Below are 21850 nucleotides of genomic sequence, written 5' to 3'. Positions count from 1 at the left end.
CCCCTTCTCCCTCCAGGGAGAAGTCTATGTTACCTCTTTTTAAATAAGCCCTGCTTTATATGGTTGCCTTGACGTGCTTCTCTAATGTTCAAACTTCAACATGGGAGGGAGCAAAACAGGCTGGTATTAGAACCAGAGTTCAAGACCAAAAAATAAAGCAGAACAAAATAAAATGTAACCAACTACAAATGACAATACACCCAATAGTTTGCTTAGGTGTTTGTGAGTGCTTGTGTAAGTAAGCAGAAGCACCAGGGAAGTAGCAAAGTGAGAGGCAGGACCTGCAACTTAGTCTGCACAATGAAATATGGAGCTCCTTCTTCAAACTTATTAAGAATTCCAAAACAGCCACAGCAGACTATATCACAGGACTAAATTAAAGGTGGCCTTTGTGAAATCTGGACCCTGTGCACCCATGAAGACTATCCTGATGCCTGGACGGGATTGGAATTCAGCCCCAGGGCCTGGGAAGCACACTTTGCTATGTGCCACCAAACAATCACCATCAACACTTTTGAATAATGGCACAACACTTTTGAATAATGCTGGGATGGAGCTGGGAGCACCACTCCTATAAAGCGGTCTTTATAGACTAGTGAAGGAGAAAAGCAAACGGTTTCTGAGACTCCAAAATAGAAGCTGTGGACGTAAAGAATCAAGTAAAGGGAAAGAGGCCACTACATCCGATCTTTCCCTTGCCAGTCCTTATGGAGACTATGGCTTTTCTAAGAGTCCATCTCCTGATTCAGCTACTTATGTGTGCCTTAGGAGTTGGGTGGTGCAAGTGGGGGTTGAGTGTAAGGGTGTATGTGTGTAGGTGGGGGGATTGTTTAATTGATTGAAATACATTATCATGGACTGGTTTCCTACTCTTACAGAAACAAACTGTAAGTGGGATGTAAGTGGGTTCTGGTTGACCCGCTCTTTTCATCTTCCCTTTACCCTCTAAAGATAAGGTACTGGAGGGACCACTGGGCTCAGCATTCTTGAGTGCATCAAAAGTCACCTCACTTGTAGAAGTGCGTAGTCCTGGAACACTTAGAAGAAGTGGCGGGGTCTACAAGGATTGGGGGAATTTGCAGCTTCGGGACGGGTCACTGGAGGTGCGCCCGGTCCGCAGACCTGGCAGCGGGGCCCACGGAGATCAGAGGCCCGCGGGAAGCGATCGACAGCGCCCGCCGCCGAGGCGGCTCTGAGCCCTGCCACTGCGTCCTGCCCGGCACGCAGAGAATCAGGGCCCCGGAACTGCGGGCTGAGGGGGCAGTGGCTCCGCACCCACCCGGTGGCCACTGCGGCCGCCGAGGCTCCTGCGGCTGCGGCGCCTGCCGGGTGGTGGCTCCACAGTGCCCGCCCCCAGAGCCCCTTCTCCGCCCCTCGCGCCCCCTTCTCCGCCCCCGTCCGGCGCCCAGGCCGAGCTGACCCGTCGCCCCGTCTCTCAGAGCGCGCCGCGGCGGCTGCTCCTCGGCGGCGGCGGAGCCTCCCTTGCGCGGCGGAGCCTCCCTTGCGCGGCGGCCGCGCTCCCGGAGGCTCAGTCCTCTCGCCTCGGCCATTTTCCCTCTTCTCCCTCCCTTCCCGCGCCTCATCCCCTCGCCCTCCCCCCGCGCGGGGACTTTTCCGGAAAGTTTTTATTTTCCGTCTCGGCTCTCAGAGAAAGAAGCTCCTGGCTCGGCTGCTGCAAAACTTTTCGGCTGCTGCGCCGCCGGCCCCCGCCCTCGGCTGCTTGGCTCTGCGTCCCGCCCCACCAAGCCATGAGCGCCCCTCCGCTGCTGCGGCCGCCCAGCCCGCTACTGCCTGTGGCGGCGGCCGCAGCGGCTGCCGCCGCAGCTCTGGTCCCGGGGTCGGGGTCGGGGCCGGGGCCGGCGCCGTTCCTGACTACTGTATCGGCTTCGGCCGGGGGCATCTCGTTCCATCTGCAGATCGGCCTGAGCCGGGAGCCTGTGCTGTTGCTGCAGGACTCGTCCGGGGACTACAGCCTGGCGCACGTCCGCGAGATGGCTTGCTCCATCGTGGACCAGAAGGTAAGGAGCCGGGCGCCTCCCCGCCGCGCAGGGGGCGCTTCCCTGCTGGCTGTCCATGGCCGCGCCAACTTTCTGGCTCCGGTGAATCCTGGAGCCATCCTCGCCTGCGCTCTGGAAGAGTCTGGCACCGGCCGGGGTTGGACGCCCTCACCCCGAGGCAGTGTACTCCCTGTTGCTCAGTCTTCCCCTAGTTCCATTTTTTTTTTTTTTTTTTAAAACAGTCCGATTGCTCTCCCGCCTGCATCCTCTTCACCCATTTCCATCCCTCTTGTGGCATTTCCAGGCATCCTGCCCTTTTCTTCTCATGCCCCTCCTTAAACTCGAGGCTTCCCGTCTCTTCCCTCTCTTCCCTCTGGACCCTGGACCAGCGCATTCCTGGCGCCGGAATCCTCTTTCCTGCAACTGAGTTCCCCTGGGACAAACTCAGCAGGATTTCAGCACCACTCTCTTCCACTCTAGACCCCTCTCCCAGCTCAAATTGATGCTGAGGAGTTCCTGGAATGACCCGGAGGCAAGGAATTTCTCACCTGTCAATTCAGCTTTTAAGAAAGGGTGATTGACACGACCAGCTGTGAAAATAACTGACCAGACCACAACACCTAAGTCCTTGTCTTTTACTCCCACTTCTATGTAAGCATGGAAACAAATTTTCCAACAATAAAACCTGAAAGTTACAGCCTTCCTGTTTTTCATTCCCTGGGGCACTGATAGGGACACCGAAGTGGTGGGGGTGATGACCAGGGGAATCCAATTCTGGCTGTGTTCTTAAGTTTGATGTTGTGGGACTCTGGACAGCAGCCACCAAAGGTAGGTTGAAAAGGAGCCATTATCCTTGGCTAGGCCACCCTGGAGGAGACTCAATAAGCCCACCAATGTTTACAGTGCAATTTTAATTTCACGTTATCTCCATAACCATCCAGAGGGATGTAGCAAGGGAAAAGGCGTGAGGTGGTGAGGGAGAGGAGGCCAAGGAGTCAGTCATCTTAACATAAACAGCCAGGGTTTTGAGGGTGGAGACAAGAGTCTCTAAAGATTCTCAACTTAAACCCTGTAGGACTGGCTAGTACTTACCTTTTATTGGTCACTCAAATAATCATGAGTTAGTTTCTTTGAAGTCTTTGGAACAGAGTTTGCTAAATCTAAGGGCTGTGGTTTGAGGCATTAAACACAGTGATCTTAGGAAAAAACCCCAGGGAAAATCACCAATGTAGGAAATTGTGAAAGTTCTGGAAGCCAGACAATAAATGCCAGGAATTTTTGTTTATTGAAATGAGTGATATTTTATATTACAGGTAACTAAATTATTTGCAACTTCCACGAAAGTGACCAATTTTGTCTAATGCTTGTACAAGTCATATTCTGTTCCTCCTCATCAGTGTTATTGAATGTTTTGGGTAAACAAGATTACTCTCCTAGGCACTTCTTTAAAGGAAATTTCAGCATAAAACAGTCTCCATTAGGATACTAACAAGTTAATTAAAAAGCAGTGCTGGGTAAGCATATGCACAATGTATAATAAATTTTTTTCAAAAAGTAAATGGAATTCTATAAATTTTTAATTTATTTGAATTCTAAAGGAAGTGATGCAGTGTCAGAATTTTCAAAGTGGACAGACTTTGTTTTGACTAGCTTTAAAGTGCACACACACTCAAATGGTCTGTCTCTTTCCCCTTGATGGAGTTTAAGATGGGGAGAAACATGCATGGTTCAAGAGGTTTGGGATTGGGGTTTTGGATGGAGAGGTGAATTCAGTTGTCTCATTAGCTACTAAGAGGGGTGCTACATGAAGAGAGTGATAGAAGTGCACAAGGAGAGGGGCAGCGAATGACTATGGAATGCAGCAGACTTGTGGCTAGCGAGGAGGATATGTTGGGAAAGTTGAATTATGAAAATAAAATGAACTCTAATTTCCAGAGAAGTTTCAGTAATCTTCTCATAGAGATATACCAGGGATTTTTGAAAGATGAATTTTCTGTGTGGGGGATATTTTAGAATGTTAAAAATGTTATGGCACAAAGAAAACTGGATTCCAGTCATGAGCTAGTTTGAACTTGGGCCAAGACTCTGGGGGAGAGACCCAAAGAAGTACTGGAAAGGGAAAATCATCAGCACTCGTGACTGATTTATAAGGGAATCCTTTCCTCTGTATTTTTATTCTAATAGTTCTCTGTCTGCAAAAGTTTGAAAACTTTGCTTTGGATAGCCAGGGTATGGAAGTCATTTTGATTTTTTTTTTTTTCAAAGTCATGGCAAAGTTAAGAGTTAGATGTAGAGATGTGAATTTGAGAGTGAATAAATATATACTGGATAGTGGGTCTAGACAGAGGACTTTCTTAATTATCTGTCTATCTTATCATCCATCATCTATTTCTGAATATATTATCCTAGGCAAAAAGAAGATGAAGAGAGTTGAACATCTATAATAGTTAGCAGGGATCTCTTTGTGACATTAGGAATGGCAGAGATTGTTAGTGTGGAGTAAAGAAAGTGGGAGGAGGCCCTTTTGTCCTTTGTTTCAGATTTTCCTGAAGTACCTTTTGAAGACATCAGCAGTGGGGAAGGAAGACAAGAGAGAAAGAAGAAAGGAGAGCAGAGCGAGGTAGAGGAGGTAGGCAGGAGGGAAAGGAGAAGGGGAAGGAGAGATCTGGATGTTCCAGGAGGGAGCTTTAGAGTTTGAAATCATTTACAATTTACTGTGTAGGCTGGAGACATGTGCTTACAATAGAAGATTCACTTGATTTTCTGGGTCCTTCACATTTATTGTTTTAAAATGTGTTACAGAGTTTTCATCCACTTTGTTTATGAGCTCCCTAAATACTAAAATAAATCACCCTAGCTTAAAACTTTGGAAGTACTAGCTAACTGTTTAGTTGATTTTGTCAACATTCATGGGACACTTTTGTGGAATGAGTAACTGAGGTGTACAGGGCTGAGTAAGAGAGATGCTGTCCCTGAAAAACGCATCTTTTGTTATTGTTATTTAGGATTTATGTTTTTTCTTTATATAATTTTGGAGAGTAACAGACATATGGTTGCACTTGAAAAATTTTGATGGTGATTAAAAAATACTTTTATTTTAAGGTAATGTACCCTAAGTATTAACTGAATTATGAAACTAAAGAATTATTTATCTTTTAATTTAGATGAATAATCTCTTTTATTTATTGTAACAACATATCTACATATTATGAATTCCTTGTTTTGGAAGGTTTGACCCAAGGTTTTATTAATATTATGCTTATTTCTTTGCTTCACAACCGTGTAACTTTGAGGGCTAGTTGTATATGAGAATAGATATGTATTCTGCTAATTACTGTACATGATAATTTTCTGAAGATTAAAATAACAATAATTGATTTCATTTTGAAACCCTGTTTCTTTATAGTATAAAAGGAACCTTGAATATATAGACTCAGAAGGAATTGTTTTGAAACAAGGAGAAGCAAATGAGCTGCATTCCAAAGGATGAATTCAGTTTCAGAGTATATTATCTACCTATTTAGACTCAAAAAGGTGTGTGTGTGTGCGCGCACACACACACACACAGTTTTTAAACAGGCAGTATTATTAATTATTAATGATAATAATTTAGGGATGTGTGTTGCAATTTTGTGGCTGTCTGTTCCTTTTAACTTTATCTTATTAGAAAGATAAATAATATTCTCCTCTTGAATTTACTTAAACAGAGTAGTAACATCTGTGAGACTCCTGGCATATAGTTTCACTTTGCATAGTCATTTTTCTGGCCAAGGAAATTCCAAATGAGATTTTAAGTAAAATATAACTATTAAAAGAATAATAAGGTTAGTGCCTTGCTTTGAGAGTAGCATTACTTTGCTTGTAATTGTTTCGTTTTCCTAATTGTACATTGTTTTGTGAACAGTTGCAGTTCATTTTAACCCTTATTGTTAATTTTGGCTGCGCTAATCCTACATAGATTAAGAAAGCTGAAAGCAATTGATTGGTAGACCAACCCAACATCCATGGAACCACAAAATTCTTTTTAATTAATGATGGTCTTTGGGTCTTTGGTGTATGTTTTCATTCTAATTTTATACTTGGCCATATTGTATGTCTATTGACTTTTGATTTCATAATGAAGTATATAGAATTTGTCATTTCATTAAGTGATTCTTAAGTAGTATAATATTCATGTACATTTAAATTTTTTTCCAATATAATAGTATAATAAGATTTTATTTTGGTGTTATATAGCATATACTGTATATATGTGTATTATACAGGTTGATTATCCCCTATTCAAAATTCCTTTTGGAATTTGGAGTATTTGTAAGACATAATGAGATATCTTGGGTGTGAGATCCACATCTAAACACAAAAGTTATTTATGGTTCATATACACCTTATATATAGAGCCTAAAAGTGATTTTATACAGTATTTTTAGTGTGTCTACATTCTGACTGTACCAGGTCACATGATGTCAGCCATGGAATTTTCCACTTATAGTGTCACATTGGTGCTCAAAAGGTTTCATAATTTGGAGCTTTTTGGATTTGATACTCAACCTGTATGTTGAATCTATCTGTATTGCTTAAGTGTCTCTTTTTTGAAATATATTTTTAAGAGCTTGATTATCCAAACACTGGAGTATTACTTTATATTTTGTATAAAGTGGGACCTCATTATATATCTCAAAAATCTAAAAGAGAAACATGTAAGCCTTTTCTTACAGGTGTATATACCATGTAATGGTTTCACGAGGAGAAGATCCTTTGAGACTCTGAAGTTAAAAGCATTAAGCCTTACAAAGGTTGAACTGGGAAAAGTTGGACAATTGACTGTGACAAATACATGAATTAATGTAGGTCATTAGATTCAGGTTTGAGATAAAGTTGAAAGAATAAAACTACAGTGTGTATGGTGGTGATGGTAGTGATGGGGACTAGAAATTTTTTACTAAAGTTTAAAAATCTGTTTCAAAGACCATATTTGAATAATTGTGCTGTTTGCTGTTTAATCTCACAAACTCCTTTCATAACTATTAAGGGAAATTTATGACTTTCTTTTACCAGTTATTATTGCTCTTTTTATTTGGTGAGCTGATTGTACATGTCTTCACTAATTTATGCATGAAAGACTTTAAATGACCTTTTTAGACAATGCAGCAAATTTGTAAGTCTATGACTATATGGTTGTAAATTATTTTAGATTACTTGGAGGATTAATGATAATAATTGTAAAGGTTTATACATACTGCCTGGTAAATATGTGGATAATAAATGGTATTGTTGACCATCTAAAGCTCCTGTGAAAGACTAGCATATTGGGGCTGGAGTAGTGGCTCAGAAGTAGAGCCCTTGCGTCACATATGTGAGGCACTGGGTTTGATCCTCAGCACCTCAAATAAGTAAATGAATAAAATAGATGTCTATCAACTAAAAAAAATTCTTTTTAAAAGACTAGCGTATTATCTTTGATAACAAAAGAAATGTGCATCTATTATGCTATGTTTATCTCCATATATAATTAAAATTGTAATATTAGGCAGCAATAAGGCTATAAGGCCCAAGTGACATTGCCTTTTCTCTGCCTTCCATAGCAGGTAAATCTTAGAAGTAGTTGTATTTTGAAACAGCTTCTTGAATCTCAAGCACTCAGAATTCCTTGAGGATTAATCTTATTTACATTGTATTACCAAATAAAAAGCACTTTTACTAATAAAAGTAAAGCATATATATTAAGAAATTGGCATAACAATCAAGATAGCAGAACTGGATTTATGCTGGATTTGAAGTAGATAAAATGCAATTCCACTGGAGCTAACAGTATCACCAGGTTTCTTTGTTTTGTTTTCCTATTTGTTTGCCTTGTTTTTATGTGTTGGGAATAATTAATCTTTTCTGACTTCTGGCAGTCATGCTGGTTAAGGGGAAAGATTTAAGCCCAAATGTGAAAATGAAGTTAAAAATATAGGATTTTAAAAAGATATTACTCACCTTTTAATTTCCCCAGCATTACTTTAGAGAAGTTTTGAAAAAGAGCTTTCAGTTTCTTGAATCTTTCCTTAATGTTGGAGCATGTTGGACCCAAACCAAACAGAAGAAAAGAGTGCATTATTTTTTTTCTTTCTATTGATAGAATTTAGATACAAAGAAAATGATTATTTTACTCTAATTATTCAAAAATTCTTTTTCCTCCATAAGGATATGTGAAAATTTCTCCAGGAATTCTTATGATATTGTCAATCAAATATTTTTGTACTATTAACAACCAAAAATTATGGCACCACTTGAAGTTATTTGGCAGCAAAAAAACCCATATTATGTTATATCTTACTCTTTCTAGTCTCACATAGAAAACAGATAATTAAATATACAAAGTCTTTAATTACATGTTCACCATGGTCATTGTGGAATATCATATAATTTAGAAAGTTAGAAAGATAAGAATTGATGTAAAAACACCACATCTTCAGAAACAATTATGCCTGTCCAAATTTACAGTTTCCTAAATAGAAGTTTCTTGTAAAGTTGCAAAAGCTTTTATTTGGCTTAAGCCAGAGAGTTGATACAGCAACCTAACAATGTTGGCAAATATGAAGCTTAGATTTTTAAATATGCAATCATGCAGGAATTGTTTAACTTATTTTGGTGAAAAGGAAGAATAAAATTACCCTTCCCTGGTTCATTGGCATGTATTCCGTCTAAAGCACTGATTGATGAGGAACTTGTTGAATTTACTGCTTGTATTTAGGCACAATTTCAAGAATTTCCGAATGCTTCTCTCCTTAATTGTCAGCAGCCACTTTTTTCGCATATACATCATAAAATGATTGAAAAGTATGAATGTGATAATGAAAATATTAGTGAAAAGTATGACTGTGTGTAATAAATTGAATTTTTTATAATCTAAGGCTTGTAGACTAGTGTGTTATCTTGTTAACAAAATATACATATACTTTAATAGCTGGAATTTTGTCCAATGTATTTTGGAAAAATACTGAAAGTTTTACCCTTCAGTAGTTCAGATGTGCTGAGAGCCATAGCCAAGTAGGAATGATGCATGGCAATTTCCTTGTCAGCCTACCCAATGTTGCTTAGAGGGAGGACTCTCCATTGTGGAAATGGGCTTCATGCAATGTCACTGCAAATGACCTGGGTCCAAGGCAAGCCCATTTCCACAATGGAGAGTCCTCCCTCTAAGCAACACTGGGTAGGCTGACAAGGAAATTGCCATGCGTCATTCCTACTTGGCTATGGCTCTCAGCACAGATGTTTGGAGGGACTGTGACATACATGTGAAATGTTACATCTCGAGACCACTGAAGCTTCCTATTATATGCAAAGTTATCTTAAAGTTTAGTTTGATATTTTCCCCCTTCACTCAATGTCCCTTTATTGCCTCATTTATTACTCATTTGCAGTGATGTAAATACTACTGTCATCATGGACATTTTATTTTTCAGTTTATTTGTTTTGTTCCATATCAGTTTTGCTTAGGAATTGGCATACTATACAGGTTTTTGAGAAAGTATTGGCATTGTTTCAGGTGATGTCCTTGTGTAATCAGAGACATTGGGGAGGGGAAGAATGGATAGGGCAGTAAAAAGGTAGCAATAAAGAGTCAAATGGTAAATTGTAAAGGCCAGAAAAATGGAACATTAAAGGATCATCACTTCTTCTTTTCAGCCTCTGTGAGCAGGTAAGCGTTGTAACCTAATGGTTAGTGCCATCTGAAAACATTTATTGGCTTTTTAATCAAATTGAACAAATGGTACTTTTGGTTTCATTGGGATCATTTCAAAATAAGTTTTATAAATTAACATTTGATGTTTTTATTGCTCTTATTCAAAATACCTTTCCTACATTGAGTTCCCTTTCTAACACTGCCTTAGTAGTGATTCCATGAGAGTCCTCCCTCCTCCAGCTTTATTAAGCTAAATTGACAAATAAAAATTATATATATATATATATAATGGTGCATAGTGTGACATTTTGTTATATGCATACATTTGTTAAATGATTTAATTAAGCTCATTAACATATTCATCATCTGACATAGTTACATTTTTTATGGTAAGAGCATTTAAGAGATACTATCTTAGTAATTTTCAGGTATATAGTCCTTGTAATTATTAACTATAATTGCCATGCAGTACAATAAATCTTCAGAACTTATGTATTCTGTCTAATGGAAACTTTATTCCCTTTAATCAACCTCAACTCATATTCACCTTCTCATCTGTACCTCTAGTCCTTTTAACCATTATTATTTTACTCTTTGCCTCCATGAATTCTGCTTTTTTAGATTTCAAAAGTAAGTGAGATTATATGTAATTTTCTTTCTGTGCCTGGCTTATGTCACTTAGCATAATGACCTCTAGGTTCCTTGGTATTGTTGCAGATGATAGGATTTCCTTCTTTTAAGGCTGAATAGTATTCCTGTGTGTGTATGTGTGTGTGTGTGTGTGTGTGTGTGTGTGTGTGCGCGCGCGCGCACGCGCGTGCGTTATTTTCTTTATCTGATTGTTTGTTATGGATGCTTAGGTTGATTTCATATCTTGGTAATTATGAGTAAGGCTGTAGTAAACACAGGAGTTCAGATATTTCTTGTACATACTGATTTAATTTCCTTTGAACATATACCCTAGAAGTGGGATTGCTGGATCATATGGTAGTTCTATTTTTAATTTCTTTAGGAACCTGTATACCATCTTCCATAAAAGTGGTACTAATTTACATTTCCACAAATATTGTATAGAGGTTCTCTTTTCTCCAAATTCTCTCAATGCTTGTTATCTTGTTTTTTTGATAATACTATTTTAATAAAAATGAGGTGGCATCTTGTGTGGTTTTAATTTTCATTTCCCTAATGATTAGTGATGTTCAGCATTTTTTCATACACTAGTTTGTCTTCTTTTGAGAAATGTCTGTTCAGGTCCTTTGCTTGTTTTTTAAAAAGTTTTAAAGTTGTTTTCTTGCTATTGAGTTGTATGAGTTCCTTATATGTTTTGGATATTAACCTCTCATTAGGTTTTAATCCTTCATTGCTATACCTCAATAGGTATTTGACTTCTTTTTTGTAGCCATGTGACCTGGTTCAATTTTTCATTATCCTCTGACTCTATTTTTCGGTGTCACTCTTAAAATACAGGAAAGAGGGACTGGGGTTGTAACTCAGTGGTGGAGTGCTTGAGGCACTGGGTTTGATCCTCAGCACCACATAAAAATAAAATAAAGATATTGTGTTCACCTAAAACTAAAAAATAAATATAAAAAATACAGGAAAGAACTAATTGCTGTTCCAGTTGTACAATAGGACTAGTCCTTGGAAAGGATAGAAGACTGGGTTTTAGAAGAGGAACCCTAGCTTTCATTCTTTTTTTTTTTTAATTTTTTATTGTTGGTTGTTCAAAACATTACAAATTTCTTGACATATCATATTCCACACTTTGATTCAAGTGGGTTATGAACTCCCACCTTCACCCCATACACAGATTGCAGAATCACATCAGTTACACATCCATTGATTTACATATTGCCATACTAGTGTCTGTTGTGCTCCGCTGCCTTTCCCATCCTCCACCCTCCCCCCTCCCCACCTCTCCCCTCCCCTCCCCTCCTCTATCTCTACCCCCTCCACTGTATAACCCTGAGGGTCTCCTTCCATTTCCATGCAATTTCCCTTCTCTCTCCCTTTCCCTCCCACCTCTCATCCCTGTTAAATGTTAATCTTCTTCTCCTGCTCTTTGTCCCTACTCTGATCTTAGTTACTCTCCTTATATCAAAGAAGACATTTGGCATTTGTTTTTTAGGGATTGGCTAGCTTCACTTAGCATAATCTGCTCTAATGCCATCCATTTCCCTGCAAATTCTATGATTTTGTCATTTTTTAATGCAGAGTAATACTCCATTGTGTATAAATGCCACATTTTTTAAATCCATTCGTCTATTGAAGGGCATCTAGGTTGGTTCCACAGTCTTGCTATTGTGAATTGTGCTGCTATGAACATCGATGTAGCAGTGTCCCTGTAGCATGCTCTTTTTAGGTCTTTAGGGAATAGACCAAGAAGGGGAATAGCTGGGTCAAATGGTGGTTCCATTCCCAGCTTTCCAAGAAATCTCCATACTGCTTTCCAAATTGGCTGCACCAATCTGCAGTCCCACCAGCAATGTACAAGTGTACCCTTTTCCCCACATCCTCGCCAGCACTTGTTGTTTGACTTCCTAATGGCTGCCAATCTTACTGGAGTGAGATGGTATCTTAGGGTGGTTTTGATTTGCATTTCTCTGACAGCTAGAGATGGTGAGCATTTTTTCATGTACTTGTTGATTGACTGTATGTCCTCCTCTGAGAAGTGTCTGTTCAGGTCCTTGTCCCATTTGTTGATTGGGTTGTTTGTTCTCTTATTGTCTAATTTTTTGAGTTCTTTGTATACTCTGGATATTAGGGCTCTATCTGAAGTGTGAGGAGTAAAGATTTGTTCCCAGGGTGTAGGCTCCCTATTTACCTCTCTTATTGTTTCTTTTGCTGAGAAAAAACTTTTTAGTTTGAGTAAGTCCCATTTGTTGATTCTAGTTATTAACTTTTGTGCTATGGGTGTCCTATTGAGGAATTTGGAGCCCGACCCCACCGAATGTAGATCGTAGCCAACTTTTTCTTCTAACAGACGGCGTGTCTCTGATTTGATATCAAGCTCCTTGATCCATTTTGAATTCACTTTTGTGCATGGCAAGAGAAAGGGATTCAGTTTCATTTTGTTGCATATGGATTTCCGGTTTTCCCAGCACCATTTGTTGAAGATGCTATCCTTCCTCCATTGCATGCTTTTAGCCCCTTTATCAAATATAAGATAGTTGTAGTTTTGTGGATTGGTTTCTGTGTCCTCTATTCTGTACCATTGGTCCACCTGCCTGTTTTGGTACCAGTACCATGCTGTTTTTGTTACTATTGCTCTGTAGTATAGTTTGAAGTCTGGTATCGCTATACCGCCTGATTCACACTTCCTGCTTAGCATTGTTTTTGCTATTCTGGGTCTTTTATTTTTCCATATGAATTTCATGATTGCTTTCTCTATTTCTACAAGAAATGCTGTTGGGATTTTGATTGGCATTGCATTAAACCTATAGAGAACTTTTGGTAATGTCGCCATTTTGATGATGTTAGTTCTGCCTATCCATGAACAGGGTATATTTTTCCGTCTTCTAAGATCTTCTTCTATTTGTCTCTTTAGGGTTCTGTAGTTTTCATTGTATAAGTCTTTTACCTCTTTTGTTAGGTTGATTCCCAAGTATTTTATTTTTTTTGAAGATATTGTGAATGGAGTGGTTGTCCTCATTTCCATTTCAGAGGATTTGTCGCTGATATACAGGAATGCCTTTGATTTATGCGTGTTGATTTTATATCCTGCCACTTTGCTGAATTCATTTATTAGCTCTAATAGTTTCTTTGTAGAGCCTTTTGGGTCTGCTAGGTATAGAATCATATCATCTGCAAATAGTGATAATTTAAGTTCTTCTTTTCCTATTTTTATGCCTTTAATTTCTTTCGTCTGTCAAATTGCTCTGGCCAGTGTTTCGAGAACTATGTTGAACAGAAGTGGAGAGAGAGGGCATCCCTGTCTTGTTCCAGATTTTAGAGGGAATGCCTTCAGTTTTTCTCCATTCAGAATGATGCTAGCCTGAGGCTTAGCATAGATTGCTTTTACAGTATTGAGGTATGTTCCTGTTATCCCTAGTTTTTCTAGAGTTTTGAACATAAAGGGATGCTGTACTTTGTCGAATGCTTTTTCCGCATCTATCGAGGTGATCATATGGTTCTTATTTTTAAGTCTATTGATGTGGTGAATAACATTTATTGATTTCCATATTGAACCAGCCTTGCATCCCAGGGATGAATCCTACTTGATCATGGTGCACAATTTTTTTGATATGTTTTTGTATCCGATTTGCCAGAATTTTATTGAGGATTTTTGCATCTAGGTTCATTAGAGATATTGGTCTGTAGTTTTCTTTCTTTGAAGTGTCTTTGTCTGGTTTAGGTATCAGGGTGATGTTGGCCTCATAGAATGAATTTGGAAGTTCTCCCTCTTTTTCTATTTCCTGAAGTAGCTTGAAAAGTATTGGTATTAGTTCTTCTTTAAAGGTTTTGTAAAATTCTGCTGTATACCCATCCGGTCCTGGGCTTTTCTTAGTTGGTAGTCTTTTTATGGTTTCTTCTATTTCCTCAATGGATATTGGTCTGTTTAGGTTGTCTATATCCTCCTGACTCAATCTGGGCAGATCATATGACTTAAGAAATTTATCTATGCCTTCACTATCTTCTAATTTATTGGAGTATAAGGATTCAAAATAGTTTTTGATTATCTTCTGTATTTCTGAAGTGTCTGTTGTGATATTGCCTTTTTCATCCCGTATGCTAGTAATTTGAGTTCTCTCTCTTCTTCTCTTTGCTAGCATCGCTAAGGGTCTGTCGATTTTGTTTATTTTTTCAAAGAACCAACTTTTAGTTTTGTCAATTTTTTCAATTGTTTCTTTTGTTTGGATTTCATTAATTTCAGCTCTGATTTTAATTATTTCTTGCCTTCTACTTCTTTTGCTGTTGTTTTGCTCTTCTTTTTCTAGGATTTTGAGATGAAGTATGAGATCATTTATTTGTTGGTTTTTTCTTTTTTTAAGGAATGAACTCCAAGCAATGAATTTTCCTCTTAGAACTGCTTTCAATGTGTCCCATAGATTCCGATATGTTGTGTCTGTGTTTTCATTAATCTCTAAGAATTTTTTAATTTCCTCCTTGATGTCTTCTATAACCCATTGATCATTCAGTAACCTATTGTTCATTCTCCAAGTGATGTATGCTTTTTCCTTCCTTCTTTTATCGTTGATTTTCAGTTTCATTCCATTATGATCAGATAAGATGCATGGTATTATCTCTACTCCTTTATATTGTCTAAGAGTTGCCCTGTGACATAATATATGATCTGTTTTTGAGAAGGATCCATGTGCTGCTGAGAAAAAAGTATAACTGCTTGATGTTGGGTGGTATACTCTATATATGTCATTTAAGTCTAGGTTATTAATTGTGTTATTGAGTTCTATAGTTTCCTTATTCAACTTTTGTTTGGAAGATCTGTCCAGTGGCGAGAGAGGTGTGTTGAAGTCTCCCATGATTATGGTATGGTGGTCTATTAGACTCTTGAACTTGAGTTTGTTTGACGAACATAGCTGCACCATTGTTTGGGGCATAAATATTTATGATTGTTATGTCTTGTTGGTGTATGGTTCCCTTAAGCAGTATGTAGTGTCCCTCTTTATCCCTTTTGATTAACTTTGGCTTGAAATCTATTTTATTTGATATGAGTATGGACACTCCTGCTTGTTTCCGAAGTCCATATGAGTGATATGATTTTTCCCAACCTTTCACCTTCAGTCTATGTATGTCTTTTCCTATCAAATGCGTCTCCTGTAGGCAGCATATTGTTGGGTCTTGTTTTGTGATCCATTCTACTAGCCTGTGTCTCTTAATTGGTGAGTTTAAGCCATTAATATTTAGGGTTATTATTGAGATATGGGTTGTTCTTCCAGCCATATTTGTTTATTTCTGTTACTAAACATGGTTTGTTTTCCTCTTTGATCATTTTCCCCCCCTTTACTGTCCTACCTCCCACTGTTGGTTTTCATTGTTATTTTCCATTTCCTCTTCCTGTAATGTTTTGCCGAGGATGTTTTGAAGAGATGGTTTTCTAGCTGCGAATTCTTTAAACTTTTGTTTATCGTGGAAGGTTTTAATTTCATCTTCCATCCTGAAGCTTAATTTCGCTGGATACACAATTCTTGGTTGGAACCCATTTTCTTTCAGTGTTTGAAATATGTTATTCCAGGATCTTCTAGCTTTCAGAGTCTGTGTTGAAAGATCAGCTGTTATCCTGATTGGCTTACCCCTAAATGTAATCTGCTTCCTTTCTCTTGTAGCTTTTAAAATTCTCTCCTTATTCTGTATGTTGGGCATCTTCATTATAATGTGTCTAGGTGTGGATCTCTTATGATTTTGCACATTCAGCGTCCTGTAGGCTTCTAGGATTTGGGATTCTGTCTCATTCTTCAAGTCTGGGAAGTTTTCTCGTATTATTTCATTGAATAGACTGCTCATTCCTTTGGTTTGGAGCTCTGTACCTTCCTGTATCCCAATGACTCTTAAGTTTGGTCTCTTAATGTTATCCCATATTTCTTGGATGTTCTGCTCATGGTGTCTTAACAGTCTTGCTGAGCTGTCTATGTTCTTTTCCAGTTGAAATACTTTGTCTTCATTGTCTGATGTTCTATCTTCTAAGTGTTCTACTCTGCTGGTAGTATTCTCCATTGAGTTTTTAAGTTGGTTTATTGCTTCCTGCATTTCTAGGATTTCTGTTTGTTTGTTTTTTATAACCTCTATCTCCCTGTATAGTTTATCCTTTGCTTCCTGGATTTGTTTGCGTAATTCATTGTCGAAGTGATGTTTCATTGTCTGATTTTGCTGTCTAATGTCTTCCTTGATACTCCAGATCATCTGAAGCATGTATATCCTGAATTCTTTATCTGACATTCCATCTGCTGCAGCTGTTACCTCTTCTAAAGTTGCGTTGACCTGCATTGCTTGTGGTCCTTTCTTTCCTTGTCTTTTCATACTGCTTGCGTATCTTTCCTGCAGGCGCGGGCGGCGGCTCTGCTCTCTCCTTATTCCAATTGGGGTGTCGTGGCTACCATGCTGGCAGGTCACTGGGCCTGTTCTGGGCGCTGGCGGCGGCTCTGTTCTGCCCCTACTCCAATTGGGGTGACGAGTGTACCACGCCGGCAGGCCACCGGGCCTGATGCGCCGGTCGGTTGCAGGTTTGCCTACCCTGCAGGCGTGGGCGGCGGCTCTACTCTGCCCCTACTCCAAATGGGGTGACGTGTCTGTCGTACCGGCAGGCCACTGGGCCTGTCCCGCTGGTCGGTCGCAGATCTGCCCACCTTTCGGGCACGGGTGGCGGCTCTGCTCTGCCCCTACTCCAATTGGGGTGTCGTGACTACCCCGCCTGCAGTTCGCTGGGCCTGTTCCTGGCACGGGCGGCAACTCTGCTCTGCCCCTACTCCAATTATGGTGGTGTGTGTACCACGCCGGCAGGCTCCTGGGCCTGATCCGCCGGTCTGTCGCAGGTCTGCCTACCTTGGAGGCGCGGGCGGCGGATCTGCCCTGCCCCTCCTACCACACCTGTGGACCCCTGGGCCTGATCTGCAGGTTGGTCACAGGTCTGCTCACCCTGCGGGCACGGGTGGCCGTTCCGCTCTGCCCCTACTCCAATTGGGGTCACGTGGCCACCACACCGGCAGGGCCTGATCCGGGCGTGGGAGAAGGATCTGCTCTGCCCCTACTCCAGTTGGGGTGACGTGTGTACCACACTGGCAGGCCACTGGGCCTGACCCGCTAGTCTGTGACAGGTCTGTTTACCTTACCTTGCAAGCGTGGGCGGCGGCTCTGCCCTGCCCCTCCTACCACGCCCATGTACCACTGGGTCGCGGGTCTGCCCACCTTGCGGGTGCGGGTGGCGGCTCTGCTCTGCCCCCTCTCCAATTGGAGTCACGCGGTCACCACGCTGGCCAGCCGCTGGGCCTGCTCCGGGTGCTGGTGGCGGCCCGCCTCCTCCCCTCTGGCTCGATGACAAATTGAGGAGACTCGGGTGTCTGTGCCTCACCCCCCCTACCAGGAGACCAACTGTTTCTGTCGCCGCTGGTATTGATGAAGTTCTCTCCTCCGCCGCTTTCTGATGACATCAGATCTCTGCCATGTTGGTATCCTATGCGAATGGCAGCATTTCGTTCCCCTTGCCGGGCAACCAAAGCAACGGGTGAGTCCTGACCGGCCCTCAGCAGGACCCGGACCGAGAAGCAGTTTCTGTGGGCTCCTAGCCCTGGGCCAGGGCAGTTCCGGGAGCCGGAACTTGGCAGCTCCGTGCTCGGTGTAAGCTCCGATAAGAGTAGGCTCCAAGAAGCAGTCCCCGCAGGCTCAGTTCCGGGAGCCGGACGATTATTTTGTTTTAATCATATTTCTCCAGCACTGGTTCAGAAGAAAAAGTAGGTCTAACTCTTCATCATGTCACCTTAGGAACTGGCTTCCTCAATAAGACTGCTTTCTTTGCTCCAGCTGTACTTGCAGTTCTGACTAGCTTTCATTCTTGACCTGACTCTTTCTAGGTGTTACTTAACTCTGCATCCAAGCCTCAGGCTCCCCTCCAAACAATGGGGACAGAATTTGTCTCAAAAAACTATTAGCACTAAACTCAAAAGTGATGAAATAAGATGTGTATGAAAAACCCTTAATGTTTTTGAGATCTTAGTCAACCAATATATTATTCCTTAGTCAACCATTTTTTTAACTTTAAAAAATAACTACAGATATGTGGATTTGGTATAACAATCCTCTTCAGTTTATGACACACTTTTTTTGTGTGTATGTAAAACTCCTGTGGTGTTTTGGTTTTTTATTTCTTTTTACTTCGGTATTAGAGGGATTTGGCGGTGTGTGAGGTGTTATACCTTCACAATTAATGTTTGCTTCAGTCAACAAAATGTAAGCATGGAAATGATACATGATTGGACCCAATTAAAGAGCAGCATTTTAAACAACAATCTGAGTCTGTTTCCTTTTTCATAAACAATGGAATAAAATAATATGAATATAATCAAAGCCTGACTTGATAAGACATGTCACAAACGAAGCATATTTTTACATCAAATATAAAAACAATTTGTTCAAATGAGAAATCCACGCACCACTAAATAAGATTTTTTTTAAAAAAATATTTTGTTTATTTTTTTTTATGTGTTGCTAAGGATTGAACCTAGTGCCTCACACTTGCAAATGTGGGAGGCAAGTGTTCTACCACTGAGCCTTAACCCCAACCCAAATGATTGTTTTTTATGTTTTATTATTTTTTTCCTACTTCTATAAGTGGTTTGATTTTAGGTGTTTTTTTTTCCTTCAGAATTTATTTACCTACATTTGTGTTGGTATAGATTTCAGATTTTCTTAACAATGAAAATATTTTTCCACTAATCATTAGTCAAGATTAATCCTCTAGGTTAAAGTGTTGGTAAGAATTTTCCAACTGTCAGAGTTTGACAAAGCATAAAGTTAAAACCTTTTCCTAGATATCTAAATCAGTCATATTAACAATATAATAACTACTAGGTGGTTGTGTGACTCTCTCTTTGTTTTGAATGGATGACTACAGCCAGAGAGAAATTAGTTCTAATTTAGGTGATTTGAATTCACTCCCAGAGAAATTAATTGATTAAATTAGGCTTTCTATCAGTTGTCAAATATTTATTCAAGGCACTGTTTTTCAATCATTTTTTTAATCAATTAAATGTGAGCATTTCCCCCCTTGAGCTCCTTAAAATGTTGAGCAATGGCTGTAGGCTCTGGTCTGGTAGGGTGATTGTATGGCCCCACAGATTTCTTGCAATAGGTAAAAGTGTCTGTGTCCTCTGCAGGGCTCTAGGTTATCACTGCCAGACTTCAGGGAGGGACTCCCTAATCAAACAGAGTAGGAGGAATTTGGATAGGCCAAAGAATGATTTCTTTGGCACAAAAAGGAGATTGTTGGGCGGGACCAAGGGTATCACTGGGTTTACAGAAAGTGAGGTGGTGTTTTTGCTCTGAGCTATCTGTGTGTTGGCTCTGAGCTATCTGTGCAGTTCTTATGATGAAGCTGGTAATTGTGGCACTCAGCATCCTTTAAAGGTTGTCTGTAGCCCACCATGGAAAGCCACACCTAAGGACTTGTGTGAACCAAGGAGGTGTAATTATTCAGAGGTTGTTTACTCCACTTAGCTGCTCAGAGCAGTAACGGGAGAGGTCAAGACCACTTGGGCCTGAGCAGTGGCCTGAGGCAAACAGCTGCAGCTTTTCCAACATTGTCTGAAGTAGAAAAGAGCCTGTGAATGATCTTTGTGAAGCTTTGGCTGACCTTGAATCGGCGGTGGTAAATAAACCTGAGCAGGCTAAAGTAGACAAAGCTCATGGGACTTGAAAAGTGGCACCAGAGGTCAGGAAAAGATGGTGACAATAAAGCTCTGTCTTTCTCTGAATTGAGTCAGAAGAAATGGCTCCTAACTCATGAATAGCAGTGGGAGAGACCTAGGAGTAGCTTTTAACAAGCAGAGAAGTTCGTTTTGGAAGTTTTATGAGTGTCACAGGGGAGACCTCTAAGGAGCATTTCCATGATGACCTTGTAAGAGTTTTAGGAAGGGCTAGTCCCAGAAGCATTGGGTCATGAACAACAAAGTTCCAGGGCCTCCTTTGGAAAATTCCATGAGTGGTAGAGGACCTTGAGCTGGCAGTTTCTCTCATGGTGGAGTGGCCAGCAGAGGGGAGCTTCCAGGAACAAAACCTTCCTAGCATTTACTCTGTGTGCTCGACTATAGTTCATCTTCTTTTCTTTTGTCATTTCTGAGTCTCATAGCAGCCCTTTGCTATAGTCGTCTTACTTCTATTTTAAGGATGAGGAAACTAAAATCAGAGAGGTTAAATCATTTATTCCACATCACATAGATTTTAAGTAGAAAGCAACTCCTCTCAATACTTTATTCGTTTTGAGATAGATTTGTGCAGAGTGTTTGGAATTATCAGGTTATTGGGGGTGAAAAAAATGCTGAATTTTCTAATTGTATTGGCCAAAATTTACTTAACCTTTCAGCTTTGACAGTGTGGTTTTATTTACATGTTAAGTTATTCCTTCATCCAGAAGGCTTCCCTCATTTGGAATTCCCATCCCAGTTCTTGGTCAGCTTGAATCCCAGTCATTTTGGAAGCTACCACTGACAAAGATTCTACACTCCTTTGACCCTGGTATCTAATGTAATGAACATTAGAAATGGATTCTCATTGGGGTATTAGTGCATTAGAGAGATGAGATGATGCTTATTGGAGGGATACTTCTTATCCTTAAAGCATCATAAAATCTATAATATGTGTAATCGTTAATAGTTTTTTGAAATAATAAATATCTGTGTAGCAGAATTGGTTTGGAATCTGGTGTCATTATGCCCTGATAACAACAACAACAACAATATCAAAAACAAACAAAAATTCAAAGTTGTGGAGATACCCATCTTTAAATGTTCTTATCCATCTTTAAATTTTCAGAGATCACTGTCATTTATCTAAAGAAATTAATTATCTTGTGTGATTAAATTGACTAAGTTGATTCAAAGACTTCTTTCCAATGAGATGTGGACACAGAAGTGTTTTGGGAGAAGACCGTATATTGATCATTGTGGCTCAAAACTGGTGAATATAAAGAATCTTCACTACCATGTAAATCAACAAATCATTCTTGAATAGTCCATTGATTCTGAGAAATTAATGAGTTCTTAAGAAAAGTACCTTTTAGTGGTTGCTTTCATTTAAGAAGTTGTATATGAGTGGCCCATTTGCTAAGGGTCATGCTTTGCAGATACGTTTATTCTTTTTCATAAATTTTGTTTATTTTTTTGTTAATTTTGAATGAACACACCCGAAGGTGAACTTACTCTGACTCCTGCATGATCAGTCGCAAGCCAGGTGGAGATTTTCTTTCCACTTTAGTAGTCAATATGAATTGTGAATTGCCTTGCATGTCTCTGTTCGGGGCTGAGATCAATATTTCCTTTGTAGAATAATTCTACTATCATCAGACTTTACAAAAATGTAGTGGAATTTGCTTAGGTTTTAGAATTTAGTATTCAAGTTATTAAAGTAACAGGTTCAAATGTTAGTTCTTATTCAAATACTTTTTATAAATATGGGAGATTTGAATAGTATTAAGACATTTGAAGAATTATGATATATTTAACACAATTATTTAAATGCT

The 21850-nt window shown here is 39.9% G+C and overlaps 1 protein-coding gene across 3 annotated transcripts in view; it reads left to right on the top strand.

The window, feature by feature from the left end:
- Positions 1-1410: 1410 nt before the first annotated feature.
- The window catches only part of Prkd1 (protein kinase D1), a 328718-nt gene continuing 308278 nt past the window's right edge, over positions 1411-21850 (top strand). For 2 of the 3 annotated variants that reach the window (XR_011706591.1, XM_027929610.3), the window contains exon 1: positions 1411-2018. Coding sequence is in view for 1 of the 3 variants with exons in the window: in XM_027929610.3 (XP_027785411.2) it covers positions 1749-2018 (270 nt within the window). In the remaining 2 variants the exon portion in view is untranslated. Of the gene's footprint in view, positions 2019-4563; positions 4627-21850 lie in introns of those variants that run through there. The other variant, XM_071607799.1, reaches the window with a different exon arrangement.

Source organism: Marmota flaviventris, chromosome 2 (genome assembly GCF_047511675.1).
Source record: "Marmota flaviventris isolate mMarFla1 chromosome 2, mMarFla1.hap1, whole genome shotgun sequence".
Taxonomy (NCBI): Eukaryota; Metazoa; Chordata; class Mammalia; order Rodentia; family Sciuridae; genus Marmota; species Marmota flaviventris.
Note: the sequence above shows the minus strand (reverse complement) of the source record. Positions and strands in the feature narration are given on the sequence as shown.